At 51.1% G+C, this 17,214-nt stretch overlaps 1 protein-coding gene across 2 annotated transcripts in view; it reads left to right on the forward strand.

Annotated features, from left to right (window-relative positions):
• UBASH3B (ubiquitin associated and SH3 domain containing B) overlaps positions 1-17,214 on the forward strand; it is a 137,359-nt gene that overhangs the window by 106,301 nt on the left and 13,844 nt on the right. For both annotated transcript variants that reach the window (XM_043579653.1, XM_043579654.1), the window contains exons 5-10: positions 3,013-3,182; positions 8,950-9,158; positions 13,491-13,623; positions 14,944-15,064; positions 15,707-15,829; positions 17,077-17,169. In XM_043579653.1, coding sequence (XP_043435588.1) covers positions 3,013-3,182; positions 8,950-9,158; positions 13,491-13,623; positions 14,944-15,064; positions 15,707-15,829; positions 17,077-17,169 — 849 coding nt within the window. The remainder of the gene's footprint in view (positions 1-3,012; positions 3,183-8,949; positions 9,159-13,490; positions 13,624-14,943; positions 15,065-15,706; positions 15,830-17,076; positions 17,170-17,214) is intronic.

A 17,214-nucleotide genomic window follows, 5' to 3' on the forward strand; every position in this document is an offset into this window, starting at 1 on the left:
GAAGGCCTCTGTCGGGGTCTCACAGCTCACTCCGTGAGGACCCAGGGCTGTGCTCGGCGGGGTAGCACAGCACAGAGAATAGAGTGGAGCCACTTAGTGTCAGATAATAGATCCACCGGGCCCATGTCCCGCAACTCCCCGAAACCCATTAGAGGGGTCCCGAAGCTTCAACAGTCTGTCCAGAAATGTCACCCCTTCAAGCTGTTTCTTGCTCTTTCCATGGCAGGTCTTAGTTCAAGTCAGCTGAGATTTCCCACCAAAGGAATTAGCTTAAAAGATGCTCAGCATATGTGTTGACTTAGAGGCAGGAAGCACGAAGAGGGGACAAGTGGGAGAAGTTGCCAGAGCTTTCCGGTCTGCCTATAGGTACAGACGAGCTCACTTAGGTCAAGGTGAGCCTTACCTGCAGTGGGACAGACAGATAGTGGGGTCTTGGGGGAAAGAGTTGGCAGGGGGCAGTTTCTGCTGGTTCCCTTGAGAAATCACCATCAGTGGGTATTTCTTAGGGACCGCGATGCGTTCATCCGTGAAGAAAGCAACGTGACAAGTGGTTTCTCCAGGCCCGAGATACAGGTTCAAGTACCTGTGCTCACAGAGAGCTCTGAGAAGAGAAAGGCCATCATAGGATGCAGTGGCTCCCCCTTCGCAAAAAAGGAAATGCATGCTGGGCTGGGCGATGTGGATCCCTACAGTGGAGAAAGGGCCCTGCAGGCAGGAAGGAACAAAGTGTGTGCAGAGGCTTGTGTGGAGCAGAGCCCCCAGCAGAGCAGAGCTGGGCGTGAACGGTACAGCTGAATCTGAGCATCGCATGCAAACTGGAGGAGGCCCAGAGTTGGCCAGCACCCCCCGCACCCCGCCCCTTTCAAGGAGGGATGGACACGGGAGAGACCTGAGTAAAACCCCTGCTTTGCCCCTTGGTCTCCGAACCTCTGACCTATAACTCACCTGCCATTTTGCTTAGTGTTCTTTACCAGAAAAGCCCCCGTTAGGGCTCAGGATTCTAGAAAGAGTGTAGCGAAGGCTCAGCGTCACTGAGCAGGATTGCAGGGAGGTCTCCCCTCTCAGAGGAGCTGTGACCCTTAAGATACCTCTTCTACTTAGGGAAGGGGGGGGCTCCTTAGAGCCCCTCCCCAGGCACCCCTTCTTCTCCCAGGACCAGGCTCTGCTTTCTGACTTCGCTGGGGCCTGCCATTTCATGGCTTAATATTTCAGAGAAATGACATAATAGAGAGGCAAATTGTTTCCTGTTCCTATCCCTCCACTTCAGGAAAATGACTCTTTTTCATTCTACAGTAGCTATTACCAAAACCACTAAAACTCCCACAAGACCCAAAACTGGTGGTGTGGCCACAAAACTCAAATCCTTCACAAATGTGTAAAGCGGGTCTCAGCCAGGGCTGTGCCAGACTCTTAAGGCGCATGATGAGTGAGAGGCTGCGAGGCCCTTGCTTGCTTTCCTTGTAGGCAAGGGAGGGCCAGCTCTTCTCCACTTGGCCACTCTGTCTAAGAACTCGGCCGCTCCATCTCTGCCCCTGTGCGGCCCCCTGGTGGTGACCGGGAGAACCGGGTGGCGCTGCCCTGGGTAGCTGGTCCAGCTTCTTGCCTCCTTACGTGGATGGCTGGCCATCCCGTCTTGGCCCTAGAACCTATGCCTCGATATTCTAGACTTTTCTGCAGACCCAGAGTCCATCAGCAAGTAGATTTCTTGTCCTCCTCCGTCCTGGGTGGCTTAAGGAGATTCATCATGCATGTATGTTCGATCATTGACCGAATCCTAAAAGCCTATATCACGTCCTGAGCACTGGGGATTCATTGCAAACAGGACACAGAAAACCTTGCCTCACGGGGCTTACACCCAAAAAAAAATACGATGTAGTGTAACAGAAAAATATCCAACTGCTACATCTGTCTCCCTGGGACATGAACAAGCCCCTTAATTCCCTACCTTCGCAAATTCCCTACCTTCCCTTTGGTTGTATCTTCTGCGCTGTTCTAGCTTGGACAGTAGATGGATCTCCCCCATGTAAAGATGTACAAAAGAGAAACATAATTCACCGTTTTGTTTGTTTTGTTTCTTACAGTGTCTTAGAAGCACAGTCTGTATATATATATATATATTTTTTTAAGTTTACTTATGTATTTTGAGAGAGAGAGAAAGCACAAGCAGGGGAGGGGCAGAGAGGAGGAGAGACAGAATCCCAAGCAGGCTCCACGCTATCCGCACAGAGCCCGATGCAGGGCTAGAACTCATGAACCCTGAGCCGAAATCGAGAGTCGGACGTTTAACCGCGTCACCCAGGCACCCCACCAGTCCGTTGTATACTTTAAAGCAGTGGCTTCAGTCGGGGAGATTTTATCCCCCGGGGCACACGTGGCCGTGTCTGGAGTCGTTTTTGGTTGCCACAACTTCTGAGGTTGTACTACCGGAATCTAGTGGGTGGGGGCCGGGGATGGGGCCGCAGACCCCACAGTGCACGGGGCAGCCCCCACAACAGAGAATCATTCTGTTTTAAACCCTGGAAAAACCCTGTCTTGGACCTTGAAAATATTCCATCTTTTCTCCTGGCTCCTCTGTCGGAGCCGCCCAGAAGCCAAGAGACACGATTTCAAAACGACGGTGATCGGCCCTGGCCCGCACGCCGTCGCAGGATCTCTGCTTTGGCGTGAATTAGCTCATCCTTTGAGGTCGCGGTCTCCTCGGGCTGGTGATCCTCCGTGTGTTACTAGGAGGCAACGCCGACCCAAACAATGACCTCTCCGCTTCCCTTGTCGGGAGCCAGGTGTGGCCCTTTCCCTCTCGAACTGTAGGCTGTTCGCGATCTGTTGCACCTGCCTGTCCCCTTATTCCGCTGCTGTGAAGGACAGCAGCAGCTCTTGTCCGGCCACGGGACGCCCTCCTTTGTCACATGGGAGGCGGGATTTATGAGGGCAATCCTTCCGTGTTCTTCCTGGAGCCTCCACCGTTGCTCTGCTGACCACGTTCCAATAACGGTTCCCTTCCTTTGTTTCCAGAAGTACACGTGGAACCTCACAAGAAGCAGCTGCACGTAACCCTGGCTTACCACTTCCAAGCTAGCCACTTACCCACCCTGGAGAAACTAGCCCAGAACATCGATGTCAAACTCGGCTGTGACTGGGTGGCTACCATATTCTCGCGAGATATCCGGTTTGCCAACCATGAGGTAATGTCTCACTGTGGCTCCTGACCCTACCGGAGGCACAGGGGGTGCGGCCAGAACCGGGAGCATGGGCAGCTCCCTGCTACGGGGAGATGGGAACCAAAGGCAAGCAGTGGAGTGAGCACCGGACCACAATTTCCTCCGGGCTCGGCCTGCTTCCTTGGGAAGTTCTGAGCTCGCAGCCCTCCTCCCCGGGTCCCAAGTGACTCATCTGTGTAATAGCCCCGTTGTCCTGTCTGCCCTGCCAACCTTACTGGAATGATGCAGAAGTGAAAAGGGAGAGTAGAAAAGTATGTTGGAAAAGATTTTAATTCTATAAATTCATGGAGTTAATAGAAGACCTCATCCAGATCTTAGGTAAGGAGGACACAGAAATACAAATATATATATATACATATATATATGTATATATATATATCTGAACACATAATTAACAGATACTTGCTAAGTATCTATGGCATGTAAGTTACCATGGAACATACTAGAATTTTATTTTTTATTAATTTTATTTTTTTTAAATTTACATCCAAATTAGCATATAGTGCAACAGTGATTTCAGGAGTAGATTCCTTAGTGCCTCTGACCCTTTTAGCCCATCTCCCCTCCCACCACCCCTCCCGTAACCCTCAGTTTGTTCTCCATATTTATGAGTCTCTTCTGTTTTGTCCCCCTCCCTGTTTTTATATTACTTTCGTTTCCCTTCCCTTATGTTCCTCTGTTTTGTCTCTTAACGTCCTCATATGAGTGAAGTCATAGGATTTTTGTCTTTCTCTAATTTCGCTTAGCGTAATACCCTCCAGTTCCATCCACGTAGTTGCAAATGGCAAGATTTCATTCTTTTGGATTGCCGAGTAATACTCCATTGTGTATATATCCCACATCTTCTTTATCCATTCATCCATCGACGGACATTTGGGCTCTTTCTATACTTTGGCCATTGTTGATAGTGCTGCTATAAACATGGGGGTGCATGTGTCCCTTCGAAACAGCACACCTGTTTCCCGTGGATAAATGCCTAGTAGTGCAATTGCTGGGTCGTAGGGTAGTTCTATGTTAAGTTTTTTGAGGAACCTCCATACTGTTTTCCAGAGTGGCTGTACCAGCTTGCATTCCCAGAAATATACTAGAATTTTTTTTTTCAACGTTTTTTATTTTATTTTGGGGACAGAGAGAGAGCATGAACGGGGGAGGGGCAGAGAGAGAGGGAGACACAGAATCGGAAACAGGCTCCAGGCTCCGAGCCATCAGCCCAGAGCCTGACGCGGGGCTCGAACTCACGGACCGCGAGATCGTGACCTGGCTGAAGTTGGACGCTTAACCGACTGCGCCACCCAGGCGCCCCTAGAATTTTTAAATGTGGTCCTGTCCTCAAGGAGTTTGAGTCCAGCAGGGGAGAGAGAGCAGACACATGAAATAAAAAACAGAGGCGACATGTTGTGACAATTACGTGCATCCCCTGGGAGGCCTGAGTGGGACCACTGATTCCCAGTGCATGTGGGAAGGTTGGCATAATCCTAGCATCCTTCTTTTGAGGGAATCGATAGTGATTTCCAAGACAAGCCTATGCTACTCTGAAGAGTAATAGTGCCCTTTGTTTTAAGGAAAAGCTGAGACAAAGAGAGTGGCAAGTGGCTGGTCCATACCTAATTAGCAATTTAGGACCAGAGCTGAAGCCAGAACCCAGGGATTCTGACCAATACAAACAAGCAGCCCATCTGAAAAAAAAAAAAAAAAAAAAAAAAAAAGACCACACAGTTTAATGAGAAACTTGTCATCTAGTGTAAATACATTTATGAAATCGAATTTGCTTCCAGTTTTTCAACAGTAAAAGGGCTGATATTTTTGGCAGGTTATCTAGCCTCTTAATATCTCTGTTGACTTTTTTTTTTTAAGTTTGTTTTGAAAGAGAGCGCACATGTGTGAGCGGGGGTGGGGGTGGGGGGGGCAGAGGGAGAGAGAAGCCCGACGTGGGGCTCGATCCCACGACCGTGAAATCATGACCTGAGCCAAAATCAAGAGTCGGCCGCTCAGCTGACTGAACCATCCTCCTACCCTCTTGTAAAATACGAAACACGGTTGAATGAAATCTCAGGGTCTAGACCAGCTGATCTCGCCACTGTCTTGGAATGTTGAGAAGAGCTGACCCATGAACCAGAGGTCCGGGCCAGGCCACGGGGCCTGCGAGCGTCAGGGACATGCAGCTTTGTCTGACCCCACTGACGAGAATGTCCTGCCCTCCTTCCAAGTCATTTGATGGAAGTTTCTGGAAAGACACACCAAGGAGACGGGGCTTGATCTTGCTTAAGAATCCTGACATCTCCTGGAATTGCTCAGGATGAGCCCTAAATATAACGAGAGCGGTGTGGCTGACCGGACTCCCCACAAGGACAAAGAAAAAGGAAGTCAAGGGTTGCATGCAGATGGGCTGTGAGAAGTCACCTTTCTCAGAGAGGGAAGGTGGCAATGGAATTTTACCAGGAATATCTTCTAATCAACACTGCCCTCCAGTTAAATCAAAGGGTAATTGCTTTTCTGCCTGACCCACATTCTGCGCACTTGGCACGGAGGGAAAGAGGCAGCAAGCGCCCACACGAATTATTTTCTAAAAATAACTTGGCCGCTTTTATCTCTGATTTGTAAAAGCTCATTTATTACTGTTCCTTCTGATACAGCTCTCTCTCTCTCTCTCTCTCTCTCTGAGGTCATCTGGCTTTCCCTGAGCCCCCCCTGCATACCTTTTCTTGCCTGCCTTCTGTCCCCAGGACCGTTCACGGTTCCACTGAGGCAACAGAGGTCTAGAGAAGGAAAGTGGTTTGGACAAGAGCACGCAGCAAGCCATGCTCGGGAGAACTCCTCGGTCTCCTCCCTCTGCTGGTTCTCCCTCTGATTCCGACCTGCAAATGCCTGTCTGTGCTTCGCGTAGTTTTCCGTGTTAGGGACTGCGTTGGGCCGTGCCCGGTTTATATGCCGAGCGACAGAAACCTGAGGAAGGACAAAAAAGCACACGTGGCTCCATCCCTTCGGCAGTTGTTGGGTTCACTTTCACAGCTTCTAGAACGCTCCCGTCCTACGTTGTCTCCTGCGGACAACGGCGATAGTATTTTGCCGGACTGTTGCTGTCGTGCAGGCTACAAAAGAAGATGATGGAAGGGCCGTAATACGTAGCCCCGGGTGGGTGCAAGACAGAAGTGTCACAGCTCCTGCTGTGCTAGGAGCATAAAGAGCTTCAAAGGCAAGGGTGTTAGGCTCCTACCCCACGTAGGGTCGCAGCTGCCCTGCCCGAGGGGAGGCACAAACTCGAGATAGACCCCACAATTCTTGCAGGTCAGTGGTAAACATAAAAGAGTATAGGGGCGCCTGGGTGGCTTGTTCGGTTAAGCGTCCAACTCTTGGCTTCGTTCGGCTCAGGTCTTGATCTCGCGGTTCGTGGGTTCGAGCCCTGCGTCGGGCTCTGCGCTGATGGCACAGAGCCTGCCTGGGATTCTCTCTCTCTGCGCCTCCCCCGCTCGTGCTGCGTCTCTCTCTCTCAAAACAAAGAAACTTAAAAAAAAACTTGAAAAAGAGTATGATGTAGTGCAAAACTAGGCATGTCTCCTGGTATCTCTCAAACGTAGGCTTTTTGCACGAGCTTTTGCATGGGCTGTGGGGACATGGGCACGAGTTATAATTTTAGATGTGCTGCAATATCTTAATTATCGTATTGCTTATTCAGTAAATCGAAGCTCCTTGTCGCCTAACTACCCTAGGACACAAGGTCTAGCACACAAGGTCCTAGGACACAAGGTCTCCTATGCTCCTTTGCTGGGCCTCGATTTCCCTGGAGGTAACCTGGAGACAGAATACTCACCCTGCCCCCGCCAAGTGATAGGGGGAATGAGTTTTCTGAAGTCACTTTGAGTTTCTCGAAGGAAAGACACTTCTGGGCCAAAGGCATAATTAATTAGTCAAAACTATGCTGTGCTTGAGGATCTAAGAGAAGTTTCGACTTGCTCCCCCATGACTCGGTGCCTCTCTCCACCCTGTTCCGGGAAAAGGAGTGTTCCTTTTGGTGGAGCATCGCATACCTAGCTTAAGAGAGTTCTTCTTTTCTTTCCGCAAGCTGTTTTCACAACGAAGCAGAAACTACCTCCCTGGCTAGTTTGGAAATGGTGGTTTGAGCACGAACGTGGCAGAGGACAGGGGAAGGAGCAGGAGGCCACCAGGGCCAACGGTCTGGAGCTGAAAGATACTGGAAAAGAAATAGGGAAAGAAACGGGGGCCCCAAGCGAAAGGAAAATCAGAATCCAGCGGTACCACGGAGTCCTGTGCATTTTTATTTGCATTCTCTGAGGAAAAAAAAAAATCACCTTTTTGCCAGTGCCCTTCCTTAGAGACTTCCAGAAGGAAGGTCCATGAAACATGTTCCGATGTGTCACCTTGACAGACACACAGAGAGCTGATTAGCTCACGGGCACACAGTCCGGGGGGTCAGGCGAGAAGGGAGATCAGGTGTCCTGGTTCAACAGACATCATGATGCGCCTTCTGGATACAGGCTCCGTCCTAAAGAGTTTCCTTAGATGGTCTCATTAACTGTTATAATCCAGGCATTAGGTTACCGATGAGAAAACAGAGGCCCAAGTTAAAAGCCTGAAGGTGGAAGCAGAATGGTTAGCCTGCCAATAATGACTTTGGAACTTCAGGAAAGTCTGTTAAAGTATCTCCATCTCAGTGTCCCATGTGAGATAAATAGGATAGAAATGTCTTCCTCACAATTGAGGACCCTTGCTGTTAATGAGGAATCAGGAAGATGTTTTTCCAAAATATCTTCGTGCCCATGCTGTTTGTGTCTACCGGGAAAGGACGCAAAACACCAAGTACGTCAGCCAAGCGGTATGGCCTCTGGTTGGCTCTGAAGGCTCTTTATGAGCCCAGAGAAGAAACATGTGGTTTCCATCTGGTTGCCGGTGAAAGCTGGTTACACAGACGTACTGTATACGCTGATGGCTGTGAAAGATATTTTTCTTTCAAGGTCTTTGTTGAAAACGTAGGTTTAGGGGCGCCTGCGTGGCTCAGTTGGTTAAGCATCGGACTTTGGCTCAGGTCATGACCTCATGGTTTGGGAGTTCGAGCCCCGCGTCGGGCTCTGTGCCGACTGTTGGGAGCCTGGAGCCTGCTTTAGGAGTCTGTGTCTCCCTCTGCCTCTCTGCCCCTTCCCCTCCCCCTCAAAAATAGACATTAAAAAAAAAATTTTTTTTTTTAATGTAGGTTTAAAGAAAGCTCCTTGAAGGCAGAGACTGCCTTGTTTAAACCCCAGAGTGACTTAGAAGGGGAAATGCGTCAGTCCCAAAGCCTTCCTACAGGAGAGTGTCTGCACCCAGACCCTCTGTAACCCCCATACGGAAGACTGGCTTTCCATGAGTGGGGTTTAAGGTGTCTATTAGGGTGCCTACCGCAGATGGAAAAGGGGAGATAGGTCCAACCCCATTTGTATAGCAGCTTAATAGAGCGCCTACGGGCTTTCAGATAAATTTCAGAAAACTATTTTGAATCCTGAAAGGAAGAAAGGCCTGCCTGAAGGGAAGTCTGGAACCATCCAGCAGGACCAGGCACACATCTACAATACCCTGGGGGGGGCGGGGGGGAGACATGCCTTCGGATCGGAGTGCAAATCTACTCAGAGCCTGCAGACCCCAGGGGCGCCTGCAACGTCCACATCTGGAAGCGGGACACGCAGACGTGCCCCGGAGGCGCTCAGACTGGGCCTCACTCCTCCCTCTCCTCCTCTCTCAGACGCTCCAGGTGATCTACCCGTACACCCCACAGAATGACGACGAGCTAGAGCTGGTCCCTGGGGATTTCGTCTTCATGTCTCCGATGGAGCAGACCAGCACCAGCGAGGGCTGGATCTACGGCACGTCCTTAACCACGGGCTGCTCCGGACTGTTGCCGGAGAATTACATCACCAAGGCCGACGAATGCAGCACCTGGATATTTCACGGGTACGCAGACTCACGTCCTTCACCTGCTGCCTTGGGAGACCACCACGGGCTGTGGGCAGGCGGTGGGGAAACGGGCTCAGGAGATGGGAGGAAAGCTGTTGGTTCAGGACGCTCAGGGAAGGGCCGACCTGGGGCATGGCAAAATGAGGGATGGGTCTGCTCTGCTTCTCGCTGCCTGCCCCATTTGATGGGATGGAGTTCCTGGTCAGAGACTCAACTGAGGCAGCTTGGGGGGGGTGGGGGGGGGTGGGGCACGCATGGGGGTCCATCTCCCTGGCTGTGAAGCGTGGGTCATCCCAGTGCTTTTGGGTCTCCTGTCCGCTCTGTCCTGGGCCGTTGCTCAAGAGTGGTCTGACTCCCCAGAACCGCTGGGTAGGTTCCCAATAAGCCAGCCAGACCGGCAGTGGAAGGCTTTGCAAGGGTCAGGAGACCTAACTGCCCCTCGCTTGCTAGGTGGCCTTGAGCGAGTCCTCCGACGTGGCGCATAAGCACCTAGAGAGAGAGACCGTCTAAAGAAATGGGCAACTGCCAGAACCGTAAAAAGACACGCGGTGCCCCTAGTGTCCTCTAGAGTGGGAACTTTCCACCCATCCCTCACGACTGGTTTGTCCCCAAACCAAACTGGTCGCTCGGTCAGCGTGGCCCATGCTGTAGGGCCAGCTTTGCCTCGGCAGATGAAACGGGCACAGGAGGCACCTTCTCTTTCTTAATCGGAGACGCTCAAAGCCAGCCAGCCCTTCCCTAGCACATGCAGGCGTCTCGCCAGGGTGCGCATGCTGATTTGTTTTTCCTCTCTCTTGTTCTTGCTCTGTGCCAGCGTGGCTGAGAGCCGGAAGCTCTGAGCACCAGCTGCGTGGTGCGTCTAACATTGTTATTACCGCCATGGAAGAGAAGGCGAGAGGGGCACTTTCAGGGAGTGCGTTGCCCGGAGGGAGAAAAGAAAAGGTTCTCTCCCCCCAGTTAGCAGCAAGCAGGCAAACCACAAACCCAAAGATGGGAGAGAACACCTTCCTCCTTAACAACCCCCTACCCAGCAATTCCTTCTACCCAGCAATTCCTTCCGCTTCCTTTTGGTCCACCCCCCCCCCTCCACCCCCCGCCCGGGAACATCCAGCTTTTCGGGGCACAGTCGGAAGGTCAAAGCTGCCTCGTGTTCCCCAAACGTTTGCGTTCTCAGAAAGGCTTCTGAACATCTACGTTGTGTTTCCACAGTCACCGTTTTATCCCTTAGAAAAACGAGTGAAGCATATTATCCGTGGATACACTGAACACTAAGATGATATGATGCACAGCTCTCAGACCTTTTTTTAAAAAAAAAAAAGAAAAAGTCGGGCTAGAAGTTGGAGCAGAGTAGGTGGGAGAAGGCCTGCTGACCCACTCCAGAGTACTGTTTCCAGACCCACTGCTGTCCAAATTGGAGCTCAGGCGGAAACATGGGTCCACGGACCACAGGGACGTTCGCGTGCCACCTCCTTTTCTCTGGAGAGGTCCCTACCGCTGATACTGCCCTGGAACCGTATCTGAAACTCTCAGCTTCCGCAGCCAGTGCTGCTGAGAGTGGGGAAAGGCTCGTGTTAGGTGTCAGGACCCCGTAATCAAGAATTTGAGTTTTTAGGCCGCGAGTCTTGGGTTCAAATCTTAACACTCCCACTTAAAAGCTGTATGTGTGACCTTGGCCAAGTTACATCACCTCTCTGAGCCCCCGTCTGTTACTCTATAAGGCGGGGAGGATAATTGCATTTACCTCACAGGAGCCTTATAAAGACCACAGTGAAGGACTTAGCTTTACACGGATAAGTGCCACACCCGTAATAGCACTGAACCTAAAAAGCTGTCAGCTTTCTGATTTTTCTACCTCGTGTTTTCCAGTCCTCTCTTACATGCTTGTCCAATCAAATGTCTCTTCCCGAGGTGATCCTATAGAAGAACTGTACTTTCCTATTTAACTCCAGAAGCAGAAATGATGTAAGGAGGCTCCTGATAAGACGGATCTTCTCTCTCCCCCAACTAAAGTTAGCCTTGAGGAGGTACAGCCACAGGAGATGCTCCTTCAGTGACCCGGCTGACCCGATGGCAGGTCGCAGAGGGGACTCAGGCCACAAGGAGTGACCTTTCATCGCCCTTTCTGCCCGGTTCTTCTCAGTTCTAAGTCACTCATAAGAAAGTATTTTTTATCTATTTTTTAACGTTTATTTTTGAGAGAGAAAGCGTGAGCAGGAGAGGGGCAGAGAGAGAGAGAGAGGAAGACAGAGGCCCTGAAGCAGGCTCTGCGCTGTCAGCACAGAGCCCGATGCGGGGCTCGAACTCCCAAACCGCGAGATCATGACCCGAGGGGAAGTCCGCCACTCGACCGACTGAGCCACCCGGGTGGCCCCTGAGGAAATCTTTTCCTGCCACCCTGATTAGGGGCATCTCGCCTGGTTCTGAGTGTCTCTCAGTACTTGTCAGTTGGTGAAGCCCCACTGTGTCCTTTGAATTATGGGTGGGGGCTGGCCGGTCCTTCCGGGCTTACGCACAGGACTGCTGTGTCTGGGAAAGTGCCAGCACCCGGCCCTGGTCCTTGAGAAGATGTCCTGGGTATCAGGCTCAGCTTCCTCCCTACGCAATCTCTCAGCACAAAGCATCTGACTGTTGTCTTAATGGAAGTGACAGCACCAGACTGTCTCAAAGTGAGCCCGGTCCTTTGATTACAGTGACAGTTGAGAAGAAGGTTGGCATTCTCCTTGCCAACCGAGCTGGAGAGAGGAGGGACTCTGCCAGTGTCTTCACAGCTGTAATAAAGAAATTAAGGGACGTGTACAAGCAGGACATCAAGCCGATTCTGTCTATCCAGACACCTCAGGCCCCGAAGCTTTGATGAATCAGACAGCGAAACCAAATTTTCTTTAACTGTGATGTTTGCAAAGGAGAACAGCCTGTCTCTCCGACTGTGAATGGCACTAGATTTTCTTGGTCTACAGTTGCTTAATTTTTCCAGTTGGTCTCTCAGGCTGCACATCACACTTGCTGATGCAGCTTTGTTAGATGACAGCTTCCCGCCACCCCCCCCATCCCCCACCCCCACCCCCCTCCGCGCCCAGATCTGCTGAATCACCATCTGTGACAAGTCGGGCCCAGCCGTGTATTTTTTTTAAAGCTCTCCTGGCGATTCTGATATGCACTAGGGCTGAAAGGCCACTTTTGCAGGGTGTGAGGCTTCTGAAGCCTTTGTCAGTAGGAGGAGTCTATTTACAGTCAAAAAAAAAAAAAAAAGAGACTGGAAGGGGATCCTAAAATTCTTAAGAGCCTTAAAAAAAAAAAAACTGTTTTCCTAACAGCCAGTTAGCTTTGTTACATCGCTGACTATAAAAAGGGCTTTTCCAAAATGAAATTCGAAGAATACTGCTGTGTTAAAATGAAATATTCCTGAACAGAGTAGGTCAACAGGTACAGACCAGGACTCGGGTTTGAGCAGATTGAAACATACGGCTACCCTGGCCGCAAAGAAGCGAGAAATCTCAAATGCAAATGCTCTCCCTTGAACGCCGCTCAGTGAGGCAGAAAGAGATGTTCACTGGATTCGCCTTGCGACCATAGTTGAATTGCGGTGTTTATTAGATAAAGCCTTTTGGAGGACTTACTAATCACAGTAACTCAAACATGGCATAATTTGCTGCCTCGCTGTCAGCGAGGCCTCTTTGGGGCTTCTGTAGCTACGGTGTAAAACCCAGAAATGAGAGCTCTCGGCCCACGGCTCCATACATCTGGCGAGAACGGCTTCCTCCGAGAGAATTCTGTGTTTAATCGTCGTGTTGGAGGTGTTACTGAGTTGGGGAGGGGGTGGGGCCACCGAAGAAGGTGGAAGAGAGGATGATGGCCATCGGGTTTCCTCCGTCAGTTAAGAGCCACAGGCACACTGGTGGAGACAGTACAAATCCTCCCTCTCGTTTGTCAGTTCGGATGGAAATCGCCATGGAAAAGATTAAAGGCAACAGGAATTGTTTTCTTCTTTGGAGCCAGAAAAATAGCTGGAAACAATGGCACAAAATTGAAAACTCATTCTTTAACATGCCTTCGGCGCCCGCCGCGGCGGTGGCATCCTGATTGGCACGCACTCAGGGCCCCATCCCTACCCAGAGAGATGAACACATCTGTTCCAAGTACAGAAATCCATCTTCCCCTAGTTTAGCCACTGCAAGACCTAAGTAGAGAACAAGCTGTTCCCCTCCCGAAAGGGGGTGTCGCCTCCTCGGCTTTCCCACCCGTCGCCCTGGGCGTGTTTCCCGCGAATTCCCACGCTCCCCCTTGAGCCCAAGGGTGACGTGCTAATGACGTCCTCATCTTCCCCTACAGTTCTCACTCCATCCTGAACACGGCGTCTTCCAACGCCCTCTCATTTGGCGATGGTGTGGTGGACAGACAGCAGTATGAGGACCAGGGCCTGGGGGAGACGGCTCCCCTGACTATCATCTGCCAGCCCACGCAGGTAAGGCTGACCATTGGGGCCGCATCCTCGACTCTACTTCAGGATTCACTGAGCACGTCTTTGCGGAGTGTGAGGGCTTGCCCTTGGTGCCCCCAAGGGTCCTAGGTCTCTTGGGGGCGACGACGCACAATTTTATAAAAGACACACAGAATTTAAGGCCAGGGAGAGTCGGGTGGGTGGTACTGATCGCACCTACCGGCATCTGGGTCTAGGCTGGCAGAGGAAGAGGTTCTACAGAGGGAAGGACATGTTACCCGTAAAGTCGTAATAGTTCTGTTTCACGGGCCATCGTGAGATTAAAAAGAAAATAAGGCCCTCGGCACAGTGCCTGGCACCTGTATGTATGTCTGAGTGCTCAACAGATGCCAGAAATGTTGCAAAATGGAGAGTGTGGGGGTGGGGATCGTTTGGAACAAGAGAGGCAAAGGCAAGTGGAGGATCAAGAGACTAGATCACATTGGCTGGAGCCCAGGGCCTGAATTAGGGACGAGCAGGAGAAGAAACAGGAAAGATCATGCCATTATCCCACCTATTAACCCTGTCGGGGCAACTAACGGGCAGCACGTGTAAAGTACCAGCCCACATGAAGGTGACCACACGAAGCAAACGGGGAATAGCTGACCATCAGAAGGAAGGAATATAGAAACATGTGGAAGGATCCACCCAGCACTTCCAGAACCCAAGGTCATTTGGACACGCCTTTGACTAGACTGGCCTATTTCGTCACCGCTGACCTCCCTGAACCATTTGCGGGAACACCAACGCGCGTGTAGCCAGACAAGAGAGCCAAAAGTACGATTAGAATAGCCAGAGAAGAATGTTGTTGCTGGAGGAGACCGTCCATTCAGTCTACCCACCATGTGTTAGAGGGGAGGCAGGCACTGTTGTGATTAACAGTCCTCGCCCTCTGAAGTTGATGAAGTATCCCTGTAGAGGGGGGGCTAGATGACTAGAGGCACGTACTGGCTGGAGGTACCTCTGAGCGGTAGCCCAAGCGGTCTGCCCGTTCCCCTACCGGCCAAATGCTAGTCCCACACCGGCAACCGCAACGGTGAGGCAATTTTCACAGCCCTTCTGATTTTGCAGAACGCGTGCCATTCATCTCATCTGGGCCTCAGACTAACTTGTGAGGTCTGTAGGAGGCGTCTTCCTGCCCCCACTGTGTTACAGACCTGCCAACGTTAATCCAAGATCGTTGCGGGGCCCTTGTCCTAGAGCTCAGTTCTGCTCATCTGGCACCTGGCTCCAGGACGTGTCCGTTTTCTTCTGTGCTTTCCCCGCCCACCCACCCCCCCACTAATGGCCTTTCTTGCTCTGCAGCCCCTGAGGGTCAATAGCCAGCCTGGCCCTCAGAAGAGATGCCTCTTTGTGTGTCGGCACGGTGAGAGGATGGATGTTGTGTTTGGGAAGTACTGGCTATCCCAGTGCTTTGATGCCAAAGGTGAGTGCTGCGTTGGCCTGCTTAGCATCGGCGTACCCTTTATGGCCTCTAGGGGGCACAGTCAAGCTACATTCGTCTAGACGGGAGTCCTTCCTGGTTCCCGTGCTACATAGGAAATGCCTAGAATGTGTTACAAACTAAGTCCTTCCCAATTGTCTTGAGTGTTAGCGAAGAGGTAAGTAAGTGTTCTTGTCCCCTATTCCATAAACTGGGACACCAGGGACCAAAGAAACAAATGTCTCGCCCGTGGTCATTTGGCAGAGGCAGAGACAGGTGTCCTGATTCTGTGGCCAGAATTCCCTCCATTAAATCACCCTGGCTCATTTTGGTTCCAGTTCCCTTTGAGTGACATGTCTAAGAGAAGAAGGCTGGTGTAGCGCAGAATTCTCCTGCCTTAGAGTGTATGGTTGTTACTTTCACACAGACGTGGCAAGAGGTAGTTTTCTGTCAGTAGAACGGAGGGGTGGATTCCAAGACTCTACCACAGAAAAAGCGTCAGCCTCAATAGTTTCTAGAAAGTTCAATTCGGTGTCTTTGGCCAAACAAGGAATGGAAGTGGAGGGCTGTCGGGAGCAGCAACAGAAGTCCTGAGGAAAACAGAAAGTCGTCTTTTGTCTGATTTTTTTTTTCTTTTCTTTCCAGGCCGCTACATACGCACCAACCTGAACATGCCTCATAGCTTACCTCAGCGGAGTGGTGGTTTCCGGGACTATGAGAAAGACGCTCCGATCACCGTGTTTGGATGTATGCAAGCAAGACTGGTGGGTGAGTGTCCCGGGGTGATTGCACAGCCTCTCCTGGCTGCTCCTTCCAAAGACTGGTTCCAGTGGGCAGGCCAGGACACTTCCCAGGGCTTCCTCCAACTTTCCTACAAGTAGTGTATTTCTCCAATTCAGAAGGGATTTATTACATAACCATTAAGTTCAGGACACTGTGCTGGGCGCTAGGCCGGTTTACCAAAGTGAAGCAGGTGTGACCCCTTGAGGGCTGTGTGGCCCAGTGATGGGGCAAGGTCAGCGTCTACTGCGCAGGGGAGGAGAATCCTGGAGTGGCTGGATGTAGACAGGCCAACTGATCCTTTGAAGACGGTCCGTTCTTTGCCGGTCTGTTCCATACCTGCCAGGCAGAGACAGCAGCCTCGTCCTGTTCAATCATTTAACATATTCACTGATCACTTGGGGCGAGGTCCTTTGCTAGGTGCCAGGGACGCAAGCAGAGTCCCCGCCCTCAGGGGAACAAACCTATACAGTCTGGTATCGTCAGGAATAGAACTGTGTACAGAGTAATATGGGAGCATTAAAACACACACACACACACACACACACAAAGAGAAGGGAAGTCAGCTGGGTAGAGAAAGAGTGGGAAGTTGGGAAGTGTGTTCCCAAGAGGGGAGAAAAACGAAGTCACAGATGTGAGAAATATCAAAAGTACTTAGGAAAAAGCTCTCATTTTCTAGAACATGGCTTGTGAGCCACACAGGAGAGAAGGTTGGTGACGCCGATAAAGACAAGTTTACAGAAGACCTTGCCCCCCATATTAAGGCATCTAGACTTTATCCAGTAGAGAAAAGAAGCGTATTCTGTGAGGAAGTGTGGAAGCAGCAGGTGTTGGGATCTACCTCTGTTCTCTAATAAGACGATGACAGGTTGAGATCTTGTTCAGCACGGGATAAGTGTGAAACAAGACCTAACGGTCACAATAGAAACCATCTCGCTTACATCACAAGGGGCAAATCAGAGCACGGTCAGGTTTCGGGGTCTCTCCTAGATGGGTAAGTTGCTGCTCGTTAGCACCAGAGAGAAGCAGAGAAAAAGACGAGGCGGGGGTCTTCCACTGGGGCTCTTTCATGGGAACACAGATGAAGGGATGGGCCAGAAACGAGGCTGATACCGCCGGCTCTGTGTGAGCCCCCGCTGAAAAAGGGGTTCGCAGGCTCTGCCCGCCACCCCCTCCCACACGGAGGTCCAGCTGAGGCTGAGTGAATCCAGCAAACGGTCTGCCTTCCTTTGCAGGTGAAGCCTTATTAGAGAGCAACACCATTATCGACCACGTCTACTGCTCCCCATCTCTGCGTTGTGTTCAGACTGCGTACAACATCTTGAAAGGTTAGACTCGACAAAGGTCGACTAACTCCACCCTTCTGCCTCTAG

Source organism: Prionailurus bengalensis, chromosome D1 (assembly GCF_016509475.1).
Source record: "Prionailurus bengalensis isolate Pbe53 chromosome D1, Fcat_Pben_1.1_paternal_pri, whole genome shotgun sequence".
NCBI classification, from domain to species: Eukaryota; Metazoa; Chordata; class Mammalia; order Carnivora; family Felidae; genus Prionailurus; species Prionailurus bengalensis.